We start from the raw sequence: 19,044 nt of genomic DNA, 5'->3' as shown, positions 1-19,044 counted from the left end.
GTTTTCGTTTAAGGAAAATGGGATGCATTTCCCCTCAAAAACATTCCTTTATTAATAATCAATCTCAAAAATAGTGGTTTGCTGATCCAAGTAGGCCACCATCCTAATGATTTTAGCAATTCCCAGTGAGTCGCAAACCGAGACCCACCCCATGAAAATTTACGAGGTAGGTCGATTTTCGATCTGCTGGGAATTGCAAAATGTGTCAAGAACACATTGGTACATGGGTGTTTGTGATTACCAAATAGCGGTTCACAAAAATTCGCTATTTTGTAATAGCAAAGCCATGTACATCTGGTCCTAAAATGGCAAAACATCATGCTCTTACTAGCATTGATGATAACGTTCAAATTTTCCTTTTCAATACAGATTAATTATATTTAATGTTTACTTTCGCGTTTTTGTAATTGAAGAGAGACATTCCTACTTACTCACCCATGCTTCCCTGTGACGTTTATCATCACTGTCCCTCATTCCTATGAGCAAGCTTAAAGTGCAAAACCTCATTACCTCTTTACAAATATAGTTTGTCAATAGTGCACGTACCCCACTACCTGCCTGTCTTAGTACAATCTGAAATGGTATTTCTTTTTGTTTTTACAAAGTTACTTTACTTTTTTCCGTAAACACATTTAGATTTTACGCAGTAGTTACAAGTTAAATTTACATTGTTGTATGATGTCCCACGCGATTCACTTATTTATCTTTTTGCAAAAGCCCTTCATAAACGCACAATTGTTAAGGGTTTTTTGGCCCTCTCTTAAAAAAGATATTACCTTGTGTTATATCTTAATTCATTTTACTAGTGTCAAAATATTTTACAATCCAACTTTCTTTAAAATCTTTCTCTAAGATTGATGAAGATGAAGATTCCCCACACTGTGTTTAAATCTGGTGCTTACCTTTTACTATATTAATTGGCTGAGTCTTTCCAAAAATATGCATCGGTTAAACAAAAATTAAACAAAAATTCCCCATAAGGGTGGCTCCTCTGTTCTATCATGTTGTTTGTACTGTACAGCCCAAGCGTATAAAGACAACATCACAAAGAGAATGACTGCAACGTGGCCGACAATAGTTTGCACATTTTTGGAATGGGTACGAGGGGGAGTTTACTAAAAAGAGATGCAACACAGCACAACAACCATTACCAAACGGGAGAGAGCAGATCAATGCCTTACCTTCTAAGATATGGTGTTATAGCTCTCCCCCCTAGTGTTGGAAGCGTTTGGCGACCTTGCACCAATCAACACACCCTTGCACCATACTGATGTGAAACATAGGGTTTGTACTGGAAGGGTACCCTTCCAGTGTAAAAAGAGAACTATAGCAAACTTTGATAAAGTTTTGAGAAAAGCAATGCATAATTTGTTGATGCATATCCCTGCCTACCTTTATTAGCAGTTGGGATTTACATTAAAACTAGGGCTCCCAGTTTTCCGTTTTTACTGATTTTTACAGATAAATACAGACAGAAAACCATTTGTTTTCTGACTGTGTTTATTTTTAAAGCAGAAAAATACAGAAAATTGTGCTTTTTGTGAGTTACTTTCGACACTGTCCTTCATGAATTTCAGGCCAACTTCCGAGCAGAGAGATAGCATGGGGAGTTAAAAAACAGATTGGGATTTACTTTAATGTAGGCATATGTTAACATGTATTTGTTTATGTTGCTAATATTTACATTTGGGTGTAGTTTTCTGCTATACTGGATGCTTAATTTGCTAAAACGCAACAGGCATTAAAGTATGAGTGCATATTTATCAGTTAAATAAATGTGGAAACACACCATGTTTAGATTCCATTTATTATTAAACCACAAAATAAATACGGAAAAATACCAATAAGATGGGCAAAAAATAAATATGGATAAATACAGACGGAAATGTTGAAAAAATAAATACCATAAAACCAGGAGCCCTAATTAAAACCCATGGGTGGTTGTATGGAGGTGCATACGTACCACCCATGGTAACCCCCCTTGACGCATAGCAGACAAAGCAGTCCGCAGAGATACTTTGCAATATCCTAAAAAATGCATTCCTTATTCAAGATTCAATTTTAGTAAAAAAAAATACATAGTACTTATTATATTTGCAATCCCCTGCATTCTTCATTTTTAGCTCACCATATCTTTTTCTCCAAGAGCCTGCTGTTTTGCATTTAACTTAAAGAACAGCTTATTTGAATTGGGTCAAATACCAATTAATTGTTTTGTAGCAAAAAGATAATCATATTTAGAAACAAAGATGGGCATATACGGAAATGTATACAATAATAACCAATATACTTTTCAACACTTTAGAGAGACAAATACTATTAGGAAAGGTCTCCAAAAGCACATACTGCAAGGGGTGGTTTGCATACATATAGCAAACAGTGTTATTTATGTTTATTTGTTTTTAGTTTGCACTCTACTTGAAATATTTTTGGTACTAGAATTTAGAAGGGTACTCTTCCAGAGGGGAAAAAAACATCTATAGGAACCTTTGAAAAGTTTTTGAGGAATGAAAACTTTTCTCATACGTTATGCCTTTCTCTAGGATGTGTAATATTTTGACGCAAATTCCGCCTACTTATTTTTAGGAACTAGGGATTTACATCAAAACCCTTGAGTGGTTGAATGGGGGTGCACACGCACCACTCATGGTAACCCCCTTGACTCAAAGCAGACAAAGCTGTGCGTAGCAATACTTTGAATGACCTTTGTCTACTCTCCAACGCAAATCAGGATTTGTGTTACAAAGTAAATCTCAAAATCAATTTTGCACTAGTTTGCATTACTTTCGTGACTTGAAACTGATGCAAAGTGTTGATAAATTGGGTCTACGTTGTAACCCACATTTTTAGTTTTTTTAGTGATTGGTTTCACATTGAATGCATTCATTAAAATACCAATGTATACAGTGAAGCCTGTGTACCTTGGTAGCTTAGTAATTGCTCCAGTCATTGCAAACTCATATACAGTCCCCCTGTAAGGGATCGTGGCGGATTTCTAAAAAAGCCTACAGTCAAAAAAGAGATGTCTTACACTGCAATTATAATTATTAGCCCAGAAAATGCATTCCGTGTTCAAGATTCAATTTCAGTTAAAAAACAAATACATAATTATGTTTGGAATCCCTCAGCATCTTTTATTTATACCTCACCATATTTTTTCTCAAAGTACCCACACCTTTGTATTTAACTTAAACAACAGCTTATTTGAATTTGGTCATATACTGATGAATTGTTTTAGAAAGCAAAATACAAAACATATTTAGAAACAAAGATTGCCATATATGGAAAGGTATGCAGTAATAACCAGGATACTTTTCAACACTGCAAAGAGACAAACACTATTAGGAAAGATCCCCAGATTCACGTACTGCGAGGGATAGTTTGCATACAGTTAGCAAAGAGTGGTTTTTATGTTTATTTATTTTTAGTTTGTGCTCTGCTTTTATCGCTTTGGAGCTAGGATTTGCCACGAAGCAGCACCACCCAGTTTATTGACTCTTGGAAGAAAAATCCCTCATGGATGGTGCATTGTTGCATGCAGCCTCCATTTTGTGCCATTAGCTGTGCCAGGGTAACCATATGTAACAATGGACATTGCCCTGGTGGATCAGTTGCATGGGGCCAGTTTTAGACTGCCCGCACACCTGAAGTCATCCTCTACAGATCTGAACACTTTCAAAGCAACAAACCAGAGCTCGAGCTTCTTGGCTGAGTCTGCTGAAGGAGGCAGTACTGAATAGGTCCCTTACAGCAGGCTGGATGGGTTTCATTCACTGCTGTCTTTAATCCCTCAGGGGAAGGGGGTCTTTTCTGGGTGAAGTGGGTACAGGAACGTAGCTATTGATTGTGCAGCAGGTGAGTGACACCAGGGCACAAAGGTCCAATAGGCACCTATTTGATCTAAGAGGCTCCCCATCTGTAACTGCATCCCACTTGTAGCTATTTTACTGCCAAACCAGCGGATGGACACCCATTTTCCTTGCTAGCGTTAGGGCCCATGGAATCCTCGCTGCGACTCTGAGTGGGACCCATTAGCACCAGTGTACCTGCACAGAGAGTGGAGCAAGCACTGCTCTCCTTCAATTTCTAGCTTCAGTTCTTCTGTTGCTACCATAATGTGCATGATCAGGGCCACTAACCTGTAGACTGCTGCAGAGTACTTAGTGGGAGTGCTCTGCCCTCAACCTAAACCCTGGGCTCCTACAGAATGCCAGTGACCAAACTCTCGTCCCATGGCACGGTATCCCTGGCAAACCTCCTTATCCTGGACCACTGCCTGTTGCAAGGTGGAAGTATTATGTGATATGGCTGGTGGGCTTTATCATGTAATACTAAAACAATACACAAAAGTTGACCTTGGATTCTCTCATAGCAATCCTTAACTCAACCCTGGTAGAGTGGCAGAGAGAAGTCAGGCTTACTTAGAGGAACATGTGTAAAGCATTTCATGTACCAACATTGACAACAAGCAAATGACATGACTCAAAAGAAATCCTGACACCAAGTTATAAAAATAGATTGTATTTTTATATAGATATAAGCACCAAAATGAACTTGATACATATCTTATGACAGAAGTTATAGATTTTCAAAGGTTTAAACGATAAATGCAAGGAAAGCTCTCAAATGTTCATGAGTTAATTCAATGCAGGAAAACACACTTAGCAAAACGATAGTTGCAGGGTGAGTTCAAATGAACCCTTTTGTATTTAACATTCTGCGGGCCCCTAGACCAAGACTGAACAGTCGTTACTTCGTTACCTTGCCCAGGGTGTTCGGGTGCAGAGGTTACTGAGATGAAATGCAGCACTTGGCAAAACCACATTTACAGATGGAGTTACATTCTACCCTCAGAGAGTAGAAGCCTTTGGGGTCCAAGGACCCAAGTGCAACATCTGGACTTCTTCTATCTTGCTCAGTGGCTCCAGGTGCAGAGAGGTAGCTGGCAGCTGTCAATCACCGGGGCAGATCGCGCCAAAGATGCTTTACTACATACTTGACGACTCCAACTTCAGGCTGCAGGGACACAGCAGGGGCGTCGTTGCTGATGTCAGTCGCTGTGAGTTGCTCTCAGGCTGGAAATGTCACTCAAGGGGTCGATTACCTGACTGGCGATCACCAGGCCTTGGCTGCGGCAAATGTAGTCCTCAGGTACTTCCGCACCTGGAGATTGACAGGAGTTAATCAGCAGCTTGCAACTTGTAGTGAGCTTAGCTACCACTCCAGGCTTGAAGTGCACCACTTCTCTTTGGGTTAAGGCCTATTCTTGTGATGCAGAACGATTCTTTTACAGGTTGCAGTTGACATGTTCCACCAGTCATGGGAGTCTGCTTTGGATTTCTGGTATACACTGGAGTTCCTCTTGCTAGGAGCAATGAGGTTTCACCTCTGACACACATCAACACACGGTTCCAGTATATGGCCTCTTCAGGCCCTAAGTGTCTTCTCTTTGCGCTGCGGCATAGTCCAAAGTCCTGTTTACAGTGACAGCATCTTCTCTGTGCTTCTTCTTGGATTCCAGAGCCAGAGGAGCCCCATAAATCCTAGTTTAGGGGGCGTTAAGGACACGAGGGACAGTGGCCAATGGGCTATTGGACCCTGCGGCTAATCTGCCGGTCTAGTGACAACATCCTGCGGATGTATGTTACTGTGCTACCCAGAAAACGCTATTTTAGGGTTTTCCAAAAAGGCAGCACCCTTCACTAGCTGTACAGACCTCTTTTCCCATCCTAAAGTTGTGGCTAGTCTTGGGGGTGTGTCTGGCTTCTGAAGAACTAATTTCCACTCCTTCCTGAGTTGCAGGATGGGAATGGCTTTGTCCTCGAATGGGGGGCAAGTAAATTACACATTAAAGGAGGTGAAAGCCTTTGAGGCTCAATGCCTTGATGACTGTAAACCCTAGCCATCATGGGAGGAAGAAGTTGTGACCTCCTTCCTGCCCAAGCCTTTGTCTCCATCCTGTGGAGGGCAAGCACATCCCACCAGGAGGGTAGACTCTTGTCTTGACAGCAAACAGCTCAGGGAATCCCTCCAAAACACTACAGCTTTGTATCCTAGGGGGCTACCCCACGCAGGGTGGCACCTCTATACATGCCAGCTCACCCTTGACACCTGAATCATGTTGGGGGTGAAAAAGCACAGTGTTTGCTACCAAAAATGACACATTTTGGTTGTTCCATAATGGAGCTGACTATCTTGAGTTTTCTTGGTATCTAGCTCATGTTACTATGTGGACCACCGGTCACGTACAGTAAAATCTTTCTTTACAGGGTTACTGTAGGGGTGTATATGTGTGTACATATACATCCACACTTTTAATATTATGCACTCCAACTCCTGAGCTTAGGAGGACAACCTTAAGAGTGACTGAATTACATTAAGGCAGTGGTGTGGCTCTGCAGCACATGGTGTATGCAGAGTCACTCTCGAGCAGACAGGCTGCTCGTGCAGGGCTGGAATGGCAGACCTGCAGACATACTTTTACTTGGGTCATTCAGGGTGGCACAATAAAGTGCTGCGGTCCTGGTGTCCCCTCTTATCACCCTTGCCCTGGGTACCCCTGGTACCATCTACTAGGGACTTATAAGGAGTGATACGTTTTTGCCAATTGGGTGTACTAATTCAACACTTACAATTTATGGGAAAAGCACCGGCACTGGGGCCTGGTTAAAGGTGCCAAAGCACTTCAAGATCTATAGAGACAGCATCTAGGGCAAAAAGTGGGGGTGGCCGTGACAGTTCACAGTTCACAGTACCCTAGCATACAAGATCCTTGACAAAGATGGATTTTTCGAATCATTTCAACATTAATATTGGATTACTATGCCAATTATTCCATAATCAGTGATAATGTTCACTTACCCAGAAATAAGTATTGCACAGGAGAGAATATTTAAGTGTTACAAACAACAGGGGGAAAATAAAGATCATACATATATGCCTTTCCTACAATTCATGTATTCTAAAATATTCTGTAGGAGTGAATAACAACATTGATTTAAGCAATCTAAAGTTGTTTCCTGCCCCAAGGCTCACAGCAGCACACTATTTATTTGTGTGTAACATTAGAATTATTCAAAGTGTACATTGTATAAATATTGTACGATTGCAGCTCCATCATATAAGTCACTCTTGACCTCATTGATTCAAATCAAGACTTAATTGTTCTAATTTTTCTTATGAGGTCCTCACTGGGAAACTTTGAAGGTTATCAATCAAGGCGATCAGTAAATGCAATCCAAACAATGGAAGATTCCACTGACAAAATGTCGACAGTAGAGTAGCCTTCTCTCATCATTTTGAGTATGCATTATGCGAATTTGTAAACAGAAATAGGTACTGATCTTTCACATGTCTTATGGCTTTGCCTAATTAGAGCCCAAATCAACAACAATAAATTGTCTGAGACAAAATTAATTATTACTTAACACTGTATTTATTTCAAAATTAGATAGAAAGAGCCAACTAGCAGAGGAAACATTTTACAGTGATATTTGTATGTTCTTAAGTAGCAGCACATGTTTGAAGTACAAAAGATTAATAAACCATGTCTTCTTGTGTGCTGCTTCCAAAATCTGGAAGTCTTTACCATCACAACTTCATTAAATAGAACAGCTTCCAGTTTGTTATAAAAATTTGCTTGTGAAATGTAACTTTAAATTTCCCCTAACGTACTCTGACTTTTAGTTTAATGCTAAATGAGTGCTACAAAAAGACTTAATAATTTGTTTTGTGTTGGGACACTTATGTTCACCACTTTTGTTTTTCTGATTTCAGTGACATGAAAAAGGTTGGCGTCACAGTTGTTGGACCTCCGAAGATGATTATTAGCAGCTTGAAAGCACTAGAAACATATTCAAAAAATGGCCCTGTTCCAGTATAAAAGGACTAACGGGAAACTCTCAGGAAAAGCAAAGAGGGCAGATGCTGTAGAAGAGCAATACCAACTGATTCAAATGCGGACACAGAGGACAGCATCAAATAGTGGGTAGAAATGGGTGGAACTCTCATGCCCACCGAGACATTCAACTATAAGTACAGATGCCTTAAAACAAGAGCAAAACATTTTCTATATTTTAGTGATTACGAATGGGTACTTTTTTGGGTGCAGGGACAGTGAAACTGGCGAATCCTGTAAACAAAAGGAAAGAAACACAAAGGATTTGAAACGGAAAAATGTCATGACATGGAAAATACAGTGACAATGAAGCTGATCAGATGCTATGGAGTTTCACCAATAGCAGTGAGGGAAATTCATGCAGTATTTTTGCAAACAGGAACTCTGTTATAGAGGCTTTTTTTAATTTCAGGTACAATAAAGAGTTTTCAACCTTGAACATAATGCCCAGATTCATATTAACAATTTTGTATTTTAAGCTACAAAATTAATTCAAAACTATGTATGTAGTAATTCTAATAGCCTGATCTAAATTATGACAGACTCCACCAGGTATTACAGGCAAATTATCATAATTTTTAAAATTGTGTATTTATTTTTGTTTTATTGTTATTTTTATTGTTCATGATGATAAAAATGATGACTTGGTTTTTTTACTGAAAGTGCCAAATAATATTAGTATCAATGACAAAGAACGTACCTTATGTGCAAAAAAACCCATGGTTTGTCAAACATATTGAAAACATCTTCCCATATACAACAAATCCAAGAAATGTAATGATTCTTTGGATCTTGCACTTACTTTATATGTATGTTATACTAGAGTTTCTTTAAAAAAGTGATCAGGCAAAGAAACGCAAACACTTTAACATTACATGCCTTTTCTTAAAGCATCTTTCATAAATAACTTTCAATGCTTTTCAGAAAAACATTAGGACATTTCTTCTTTGATGTCGGGTTCATCCATTTCAGTATTTCAGTGGTCTTGGTATTTGACTGTATAGGTGTAAAGCCTCTTTAATTGGCACATGGTCAGAATCTAAATTGTATACATATTCCCTGTTTAAGAAACTGAAAGAAAATTGAACTTCAACACTTTGAAGCTTTGAAGGAAGTGCCCATAGTCTCAGATGCTTCTATGCTTAATGCCCTATTTTCAGAACCCACTGCCCATCTTTCTTGCCAGAACAAATCCCATAGTTGATTATTTGTTATATGGAGTAGTCATCCTGTGCACTTGCACAGCAATAAATGAATATGAAATATTTTGTAAATGATCCTCAGTTATCTAATACACCTGTTCAAATGCAAAGCCCAGAGGTTTCAACACAACAGTCCTTTCAGAGGGTGTGGTAGGGTTTTTTGTCCTCTTCTATAATGACGCCACCAAGGTAAAATAATGCAATTCTGCCTTTAAGGTGTGAAAGGAACAATCCTGATGTTTGCAAAGTGGTGGGTCAAGCAATGCCATTAAATGTCTTATTCTACCTCATCCAAAAGACATCATTTAATTTGATTAATATTTTGCCACTTGTTTGCATGAATTTAGCTCCATTTGAGCTTCATTAGTAAATCATTTTTTCCACTCTGACTTGTTATTTGTCGATGGACAGCCTTTTATGGCTCTCTTGAGTTCAGTTTGAACCCTACTTTAAAAAATATTTCCACAGTTCCTTTGGCTTAAAGACCATAATGCATTCAAGTGAATTCACATTTTATGTGGACAAGTGCCATTTCACCAAAGTGGCATTAAAAGTGATATCACATGATACTATTATTGGATGAGAAATCATTTGAACTTTGACTTTAGTGACATCCCACGAAGTGAAGTGATATTACATAACCTTTGACCATAAAGAAATCACAGGACAAATACAAATAATGCATATTTTCAAAACTGAAAAAACAGGGACAGGAGTTATACTTGGAAGCCTAGTGGTCAAAACCACAATCCCTTGTCACACCTAACTTCCCCCCTACATTTATTTGCTATTCCACACAATACCCTTGGTAGATTTTAAAGGAAAGGATGGTGTACAAAAGCATTTGTGTCTCTGAATCTGTGGGTGCTAAAGATTCAGGAGATGGATACTTTGACAGTCAGGAGGCCCTACTAATATATTCTATAGTTGTTGTGATTGCAGTGCATACACTGGCAACTCCTTAATGACTCTTTATGTTGGGTCTTTCCACATAATGAGACCCAGGTAATGACCAATTGAAGTGAATAGACTGGCAGAGAGAGCTCATCGCTTTTAGATACACAAGAGAAGGTGTAAGAAATTTCACGAATGAACTGTAAAGTCATAAGTATCATTGCCATCTATGGTCAGACCGATACAAGAATTAAATAAACATATTCAGGTTAAACTTAAAATCAGAATTCCCAAAAATCCCAAATGCCGATACAATCTCCTTATTCATATTTTAGGGTACATTTTAGAATCTAGTATGATGGTGTATCACCTCAAAAGAAAAGCAAGGTCATTGCAAGTAATAATATTCCCTACTTCACACATTGACATGCTGACCACTGTAAATGGTGGTTTGGAAGCATTTCATTATTATCTCCCCATCTTGTATTCATTAATGGTTTATCTGACCAAACTCCAGGGCCTTAATCATCCAAATGAGTAGTGTTTGTCACTCTGTCATGGCATTTTGAGAGGCATGATTACTACACGTGTTCCTCTCACATTCTGAGAATCTTTCATATGAAGAGTTCTTTTCTTTACCCGATGAGGCACATCTTCCTGCATATGGATTTGAGTAATCTCTAAAGGAGACATTGTAGATGTAATGTTTATTACCTTGTATATATGTATACAGGACTATGTATGATTCTTGACTGTGGATAAGAGGTACTAGATGCTATGGCCACATCTTTGCACAGAACCCAAAATGTTATTCACAAAAACTGCATAAGCAATGGCATTCACAGATCCATATATCATGTTTTCTGATGTGTATCAAAAGCTTAAATTGCAAATTATTTATTTAAGTTCACATATCTATTTTACATGCCTATTTTAGCATACAATAAATCACATATACGTGTTAACTAGCCAGCAATGCAAAATACATTTGCTTTAACTTGTTATTTGAAAACATTACCGATTTAGTTTATACATCGTGCAACCCTAGATGGCCTCTTGCTAATGTAAAATGATTTGTAGTGGAAACATTTATATTTTTATAATAAACATATTGAAACTATTTTCACAGAATTGAATGAGGAGGTGATTGCTTTGAAAATGTTAACAATTCAAGTTTTCTAGTTTTGTTGTATAGGCTTTTCCAGTTTTCCAAAATCCGAAATCCATGAGCCGTGTGGTCACAGAAATTTATTCTGATCGGCTGTCTCAACTGATCTTATTATTACACTTTGCCAGTAAACAAAATTATGCAAATGCTAAAATATATTTGGACAAATTTCACTTTACAGGAAGAGATTTTTGAAGTGATCAGAATTGACACAACTCATACAAATCTTTTGTACATTATTTTAACTGATTAGATGTAGTACTGCTCTGCAGAGCGCTCTGCCTTTGGGTTCGAAAGTGACCAAACCACAGCATGAAGAGCCATGATTTTTCTAGATGCGGGTAAGACTTGCTCACCAAAGTGCTGGCATTAGAATATGTATATATGAACAATGGTTCCGTAGGGGAAATAGTATTTAGAAAGAAGAAAAATCAATAGAACAAAAACACAGCAATCAATGATCTAGCAAGCAATTAATCTTAAAGACTGAGTAATACTTCAAAAAACGTAACAATTTATTTTAAGTATTTCATGTGAATTTTAAATCATTCATCAACTCCTTTAGATATGTACGAAAAATACAAACGGGCTGTATATACAAAAATATTTACAAAGCAACGACGCAGTGACAAAGTGAATAGGGTGACTCAGTGTGATAGTGCAAAAGTGGATATTTACAATGTTAATAAAATACAAAGGAAGTTGTTTTAACACAAAAAGTCCTCGGCTAATTTATGGATAGGTAATGAGCCTTGTATGGCACACGTCCTGTAATCTGTATGTACAAGGTATTCCAATTAGTGCAGGACTGTGGAACCGTCAACGTTTCGACCCTGTGTCGACCAGTTGTTCTATATGGTCATGTCGGGTCTTCTTCAGGACATTGGGGATGTATAACAGCCTGCATGAAATAGATATAGATCAATATCTGCTGTGTTAAAAGTAAAGTTAGGGAAGGTATAAGTTTCCCATAAACTCACCCAAATAGCGGTGAAAGGACCGGAGTCAGACAATGTGGCGTAGTGGCAGTCAGAGGAGATTACCTATTAACATATGTGCACATTAGTAATCAAGTACTAAATGCCAGTCTTACTTAAACACCAAATGCCACAAGTAAAAATGTTAATTTTTACCAATATCACAGAAGGTCTAGGTTCTTCTTCGCCTAGTTATCTACTCTTGTTCTCCTTTTGTCATTCCGGTCAGCGTGCCAGCAATCAGTCACTGCAAATTTGAACGCAAATAGGGATATTCAGAATAATGACTATAGAGTTTAGGTAAGGCGCCACTAAAGCTTAGTGGTCCATAGGAAAGCTCACCTGACTTCGGGATAATTTATTTAGCAATGCTGGAGTCTGGGACATCAGGATATCACTTCCACTAGAATAAATCACAAATCAGCCCTCATTAGGTATTGGACTAGTATGCTATGTAAACATTTCAAACATTCTGAACTCTGGAGTCATCACGGGCTCCAATTCATATAGAACGCAAGCATATTTGCGTGCGAAACGTATCGTAACGCTAATTCATCAGTACCCCCTCGTTGTAGTAAGTGTAGATCTTATACGTGTTTAGACGAGTGGTATAATTTCTTTCCTTAAAAAAACGAACTTATGACCCAATTAAGGAGTGGTACCCCCTCATTGTAATAAGTGTAGATCTTATACGTTTTTAGACGAGTGTTGTAATTTCTTTCCTTAAAAAACCGAACTTATGACCCAATTAAGGAGTGATGGCATGAAATCAGTTGTAAAGTCCATTGAAGTGCGTGAAGTCAATTAATCTAAAGTCTGCAGTACCAGAGTTACTGCAAAAACCACCTACGGTCCATACGGCGAAAGTTAAACAAAATTAATCGGCTATAATTGGACGTCGTAGCTTCATGCGCTACAAGCGTGAAGCCGTATATAGAGGAGAGTACTCCTACCTGATGTTTGAAATGTATTCTCGGAGTCTCGGGGAGTCAGTATGAAGCGCGCCACCAACCTGACCGTGATACGTGCAGCAGCTAAATAGTAGCTGCTATGGATAAAGAAATAGGACTCGAGTACGTCTCCGTTATGGTTTCATGATTTCACAATTTTATACGATGTTGAATCGGATAGTATAAATAGGGCCTATTTAAATAAATAAATGCTCCAAATACGGCATTTGTTAGAATTTAGACCAACACAGCTGGGTCGTATGCGATGTTGGTTTGAAAGTGTATTCAAGCAGGAAGACCATTTTGCTCAGCCACAAGGCTCTAATTAGCCTGCCAGTGCGCTTGGAGGTGGTCAGTTTATAAAGACGAATGAAACCGATGGCTCAACTCCCAAAAGCAATGTAAATAAACAAACAGTACTTAGCAATGTGGGCATTTAGGTATAAATATAAAAAAACAAATGAAACTGATGGCTCAACTTCCAAAAGCAATAGAAATAGAAAAACAGTACTTAGCAATATAGGCATTTAGATACCACATAGGTGATTTCGAGATATTTGTAAACAAAACACTTTGTGTTAAGAATGTTTGAGAACAATAAATCAGTTAACCCACCAATGCCGATTGAGTTATCCATATTCTGCGATCAGAAGCAGTTATTCCGAATACAGTCAGGGGTCATGAATACATCTAGCCCCAAGCAGTTATTTGGACCCATCTATATATATATGATAACATTTGGGGGCAATCGTTACTTACATTGCATATCATGCAGCATATAGGCGAAATTGAAAAGCCTGTCATCATATATGCGTTGTGTACAACATTTCATCGCACATTGGTGACAGGACAAAAACAGGTAGTCATAGCATGTATCTTCAGAATAATGTCCGGGGAACCATATCAGTAAATTGGATTTCATACAAAATAGCCATCCTGAGCATATTGATATCAATACATGTGCATTAGGCGGGTCATAAATTTAGAGTAAGGACTGTTAACGAACTTCCCCAAAGCTTATCACAGACAGGTTAAGTGGTAATTGTGTAATTACCTAAAGCATAGCATTCCCAGTTGTTTGTTGGTCTCTTCATTTTCGTTGAGCCCTGTCTTTACAGAGTCTAGGGAGTGGATCCACCTACACTCCTTATAATTAAGCAAAGAATGGATATTCCCACCTCTCGGGTGCAGCCGCACCCTCTCAATTACTGTCCATCTCATACTATCTGGTGGATGATTGAAACTCAGGAAATGGTCAACTAGAGGTGCACCTTGCGTTCTGCATTTGACCCTACTCATATGCTGCAGAATTCTACATTTGATTTTTTGTGTAGTTTGCCCTACATATACTTTATCGCATGGACAGTAAATTGCATAGATAACGTTGTTACTGTTGCAATTGGTAAATGTAGGTCGTGTGAAGTTTTTTGTACCATACACGAAAGACATACCCTCTATTGAAGAGTCACAAGCTTTGCAGTTGCCACATTTTTTATGTCCCAGGATAGGTGGCAATGATAGTTGAGAACGTAAATCTGGTTTAGGGGGACCATGAAGGTAGGCACTGACCACTGTATCTTTTATACTCTTGCCACGTTTGAAAGCAAATAGCGGTAATTCTGTGGTTCCAATTTCCGTGGCTACCAGATTCCAATATTTGGCAATAGTTTTTTTAATGGATTGACTATCTGGGTTAAAGGTGGTAACACAGACTATTCTATCACTCGTCTTCTCGCTTTTTTTAGTCTCTAGTAGAGTTTCTCGTGGGCAGTACCAGGCTCTTTTTTTAGCCCGTTTCAGGAGGATGTTAGGGTAACCTCTATCTCTTAGCCTTTTAGTGAGAACACTAGCTTCCGCAAAATAATCTGCTCTCAGCGTACAATTACGGCGCAGTCTAAGAAACTGCCCATAGGGCAGATTGTCTCGAAGACTGCGGGGATGGTTCGAATTATAGCTAAGAAGAGCGTTTCTCTCAATTGGTTTTCTGTACAATCCAGTGTACAATACCCCATCTGCAGTTTGCACATTGAGATCTAAGAAACTTATGGTTTCATTGTTTTCATTCATTGTAAATTTTATATCGTCGGATCTTCCATTTAACCAGTCAAAAAACGACTTGAGGGTCGTAGTTGAGCCGGTCCAAATCATAAAAACATCATCAATATATCTTTTCCATACATTGATGCTGTCTCTATAAGGATTGCTTTCGTCATAAAGAAAGGTCCACTCAAAATGGTTCATGTACAGATTTGCCAAGGACGGCGCATAGCTTGCGCCCATGGCAACGCCCTTGCATTGAAAAAAATATTGGTTATGAAACACAAAGTAGTTTTTTCTCATTGCGATGTCCAACATGGCTATTAGGAAATCCGTAGGGATTCTATGGGGTGCAGGTCTTGTATTGAGTACTTCTTGTATTACAGACAGAGCATCTTTTTGTGGTATGCTTGTGTATAAGGAAGAAACGTCTAGAGTTACTAAAAGTTGTTTCTCCCTATTAAATGGATGGTCCTCTATGAACTGGATCATTTGAGTTGAATCCCGAACATAGGATTCGGTGGCAATCACAAATGGCTGTAGAAAGTAATCAATATATTGATTTAAAGGTTCCAGTATGGAGCCGCAGCCCGATACAATTGGACGTCCCGGTGGTTTATCAAGGTTCTTATGGACTTTCGGCAGAGTATAAATTGTTGGAATTCTGGGGTTAGTTTGGGTGAGAAATTTGGACTCTGGAATACTAAGAAAACCTGAATCAAGTGCATGTGTTAATAAGGAATCAATCAGAATTTTTATTTCGGGTGTAGGGTCCTTTGTGATTGGTTGGTAGCTATCACGGTCATTAAGTTGTCTTTGGATTTCATCCACATAATCACTCCGATTTTGTATTATGATTGAGCCCCCTTTATCCGCAGCTTTAATAATTATTTGGTCGTTGTTCTTTAGGGACTGTAGGGCCACTTTTTCTCTCAATGGAATATTGTAGGGGACAAATCTAGGTTTGTCCAATATGGACAAAACTTCATGTGTAACGATTTGTTCGAAAGCTACAATTTTCTGGCTCATATTCTGTATACCGGGTGTAAAGACAGAGTTGGGTTTGAAAGGTGTTGCTGCACTAGACCGAGCGAAAGGTTCTCTATGTGCATAAAAGTACTTTAGTCTGACCTTTCTGAAAAACTGCATCAGTTCAAGTTTTACCATAAAAGGATCTGTTCTCTGAGTGGGCACAAAAGATAGCCCTTTGGATAGGATATTATTTTCTTCTTGCGACAAGGTATAGTTTGAGAGATTAATGATAGGATTACTCTCATTTGCAATCGCCAATTCCGTTTGGATGTTATTAGGGATGAGGGCATCTCTAGTGTTAATCTCTCTAAGAGGAACATGTGTCAGTGGTAAGGTCGTATCTGAATTTACAGTAATTAAGGTGTCAGACGTTATATTCGGGGAAGCTGATGTTACCATCGGTATGTCTGGCGTCTTGTTGAGATTTCCCCATGGTTCACCTGGTCGTAGAATCTCACTTGTTGGTTGCCTCGTTGAGGCGGGGGATTCTGATTTCCCCTTTGGGTGTGGGCCTGTTGGTTCCCGCCCCTGCCCCGGTACCAGCCTCTCTGTCTCTGGAACCCTCTCCCTCTGTTGGAACTCCATGGTGCGTCCCCTAAAAAAGACTGTTGTTGGGGGCCTTGTGGTCTTGGTGCTGTACTTGTCGAAGCTAACTCGCTTTCGCCTTCGGAATTACTCCCAAAGGAAGAATTCGACAAGGTGGTGAACCTTCGTGGGCCCTGTCTGCTGCGATTCGTGTAAAAGCCTTGATTATCCTGTTGATAGTAATCGTCAGAAATATAAGGATATGTTATCTTTCTGTCATAATTCTGTATATCCTTCTGTAGTTTGTCTGACTTTCTTTGTAGTGTGAAGGTATGGAATTCGGCGAGTGTTTTCTCTGCCTTTTCCAATGCTTCTTTAGCGTTTGTTAAAGTGTTGTCTCCCACTATTTCTCTTTTCAGATCATTGATTTCCTGGATAAGTTTTTTCGAATATTCTAAAGCCGTCTCAACTCCAAGCACCATCCAGTATCTTGAGCAGTTATTAGAGAGATTAACACTAGAGATGCCCTCATCCCTAATAACATCCAAACGGAATTGGCGATTGCAAATGAGAGTAATCCTATCATTAATCTCTCAAACTATACCTTGTCGCAAGAAGAAAATAATATCCTATCCAAAGGGCTATCTTTTGTGCCCACTCAGAGAACAGATCCTTTTATGGTAAAACTTGAACTGATGCAGTTTTTCAGAAAGGTCAGACTAAAGTACTTTTATGCACATAGAGAACCTTTCGCTCGGTCTAGTGCAGCAACACCTTTCAAACCCAACTCTGTCTTTACACCCGGTATACAGAATATGAGCCAGAAAATTGTAGCTTTCGAACAAATCGTTACACATGAAGTTTTGTCCATATTGGACAAACCTAGATTTGTCCCCTACAATATTCCATTGAGAGAAAAAGTGGCCCTACAGTCCCTAAAGAACAACGACCAAATAATTATTAAAGCTGCGGATAAAGGGGGCTCAATCATAATACAAAATCGGAGTGATTATGTGGATGAAATCCAAAGACAACTTAATGACCGTGATAGCTACCAACCAATCACAAAGGACCCTACACCCGAAATAAAAATTCTGATTGATTCCTTATTAACACATGCACTTGATTCAGGTTTTCTTAGTATTCCAGAGTCCAAATTTCTCACCCAAACTAACCCCAGAATTCCAACAATTTATACTCTGCCGAAAGTCCATAAGAACCTTGATAAACCACCGGGACGTCCAATTGTATCGGGCTGCGGCTCCATACTGGAACCTTTAAATCAATATATTGATTACTTTCTACAGCCATTTGTGATTGCCACCGAATCCTATGTTCGGGATTCAACTCAAATGATCCAGTTCATAGAGGACCATCCATTTAATAGGGAGAAACAACTTTTAGTAACTCTAGACGTTTCTTCCTTATACACAAGCATACCACAAAAAGATGCTCTGTCTGTAATACAAGAAGTACTCAATACAAGACCTGCACCCCATAGAATCCCTACGGATTTCCTAATAGCCATGTTGGACATCGCAATGAGAAAAAACTACTTTGTGTTTCATAACCAATATTTTTTTCAATGCAAGGGCGTTGCCATGGGCGCAAGCTATGCGCCGTCCTTGGCAAATCTGTACATGAACCATTTTGAGTGGACCTTTCTTTATGACGAAAGCAATCCTTATAGAGACAGCATCAATGTATGGAAAAGATATATTGATGATGTTTTTATGATTTGGACCGGCTCAACTACGACCCTCAAGTCGTTTTTTGACTGGTTAAATGGAAGATCCGACGATATAAAATTTACAATGAATGAAAACAATGAAACCATAAGTTTCTTAGATCTCAATGTGCAAACTGCAGATGGGGTATTGTACACTGGATTGTACAGAAAACCAATTGAGAGAAACGCTCTTCTTAGCTATAATTCGAACCATCCCCGCAGTCTTCGAGACAATCTGCCCTATGGGCAGTTTCTTAGACTGCGCCGTAATTGTACGCTGAGAGCAGATTATTTTGCGGAAGCTAGTGTTCTCACTAAAAGGCTAAGAGATAGAGGTTACCCTAACATCCTCCTGAAACGGGCTAAAAAAAGAGCCTGGTACTGCCCACGAGAAACTCTACTAGAGACTAAAAAAAGCGAGAAGACGAGTGATAGAATAGTCTGTGTTACCACCTTTAACCCAGATAGTCAATCCATTAAAAAAACTATTGCCAAATATTGGAATCTGGTAGCCACGGAAATTGGAACCACAGAATTACCGCTATTTGCTTTCAAACGTGGCAAGAGTATAAAAGATACAGTGGTCAGTGCCTACCTTCATGGTCCCCCTAAACCAGATTTACGTTCTCAACT

General features: G+C 39.0%; 1 protein-coding gene and 1 long non-coding RNA gene across 5 annotated transcripts in view; one reads left to right on the top strand and one right to left on the bottom strand.

Annotated features, from left to right (window-relative positions):
- Window positions 1–11,114, top strand: part of EPHA3 (EPH receptor A3) — an 853,417-nt gene extending 842,303 nt beyond the window's left edge. For both annotated transcript variants that reach the window (XM_085622346.1, XM_085622345.1), the window contains exon 17: window positions 7,777–11,114. In XM_085622346.1, coding sequence (XP_085478472.1) covers window positions 7,777–7,882 — 106 coding nt within the window. In that variant the 3' untranslated portion in view covers window positions 7,883–11,114. The remainder of the gene's footprint in view (window positions 1–7,776) is intronic.
- The window catches only part of LOC146805161 (uncharacterized), a 245,637-nt gene that overhangs the window by 147,959 nt on the left and 78,634 nt on the right, over window positions 1–19,044 (bottom strand). The window lies entirely within an intron of this gene.

The sequence above is a fragment of the Triturus cristatus genome, chromosome 8, assembly GCF_964204655.1.
Source record: "Triturus cristatus chromosome 8, aTriCri1.1, whole genome shotgun sequence".
In the NCBI taxonomy this organism is placed as follows: Eukaryota; Metazoa; Chordata; class Amphibia; order Caudata; family Salamandridae; genus Triturus; species Triturus cristatus.
This window is presented reverse-complemented; position numbering and strand designations above follow the sequence as displayed.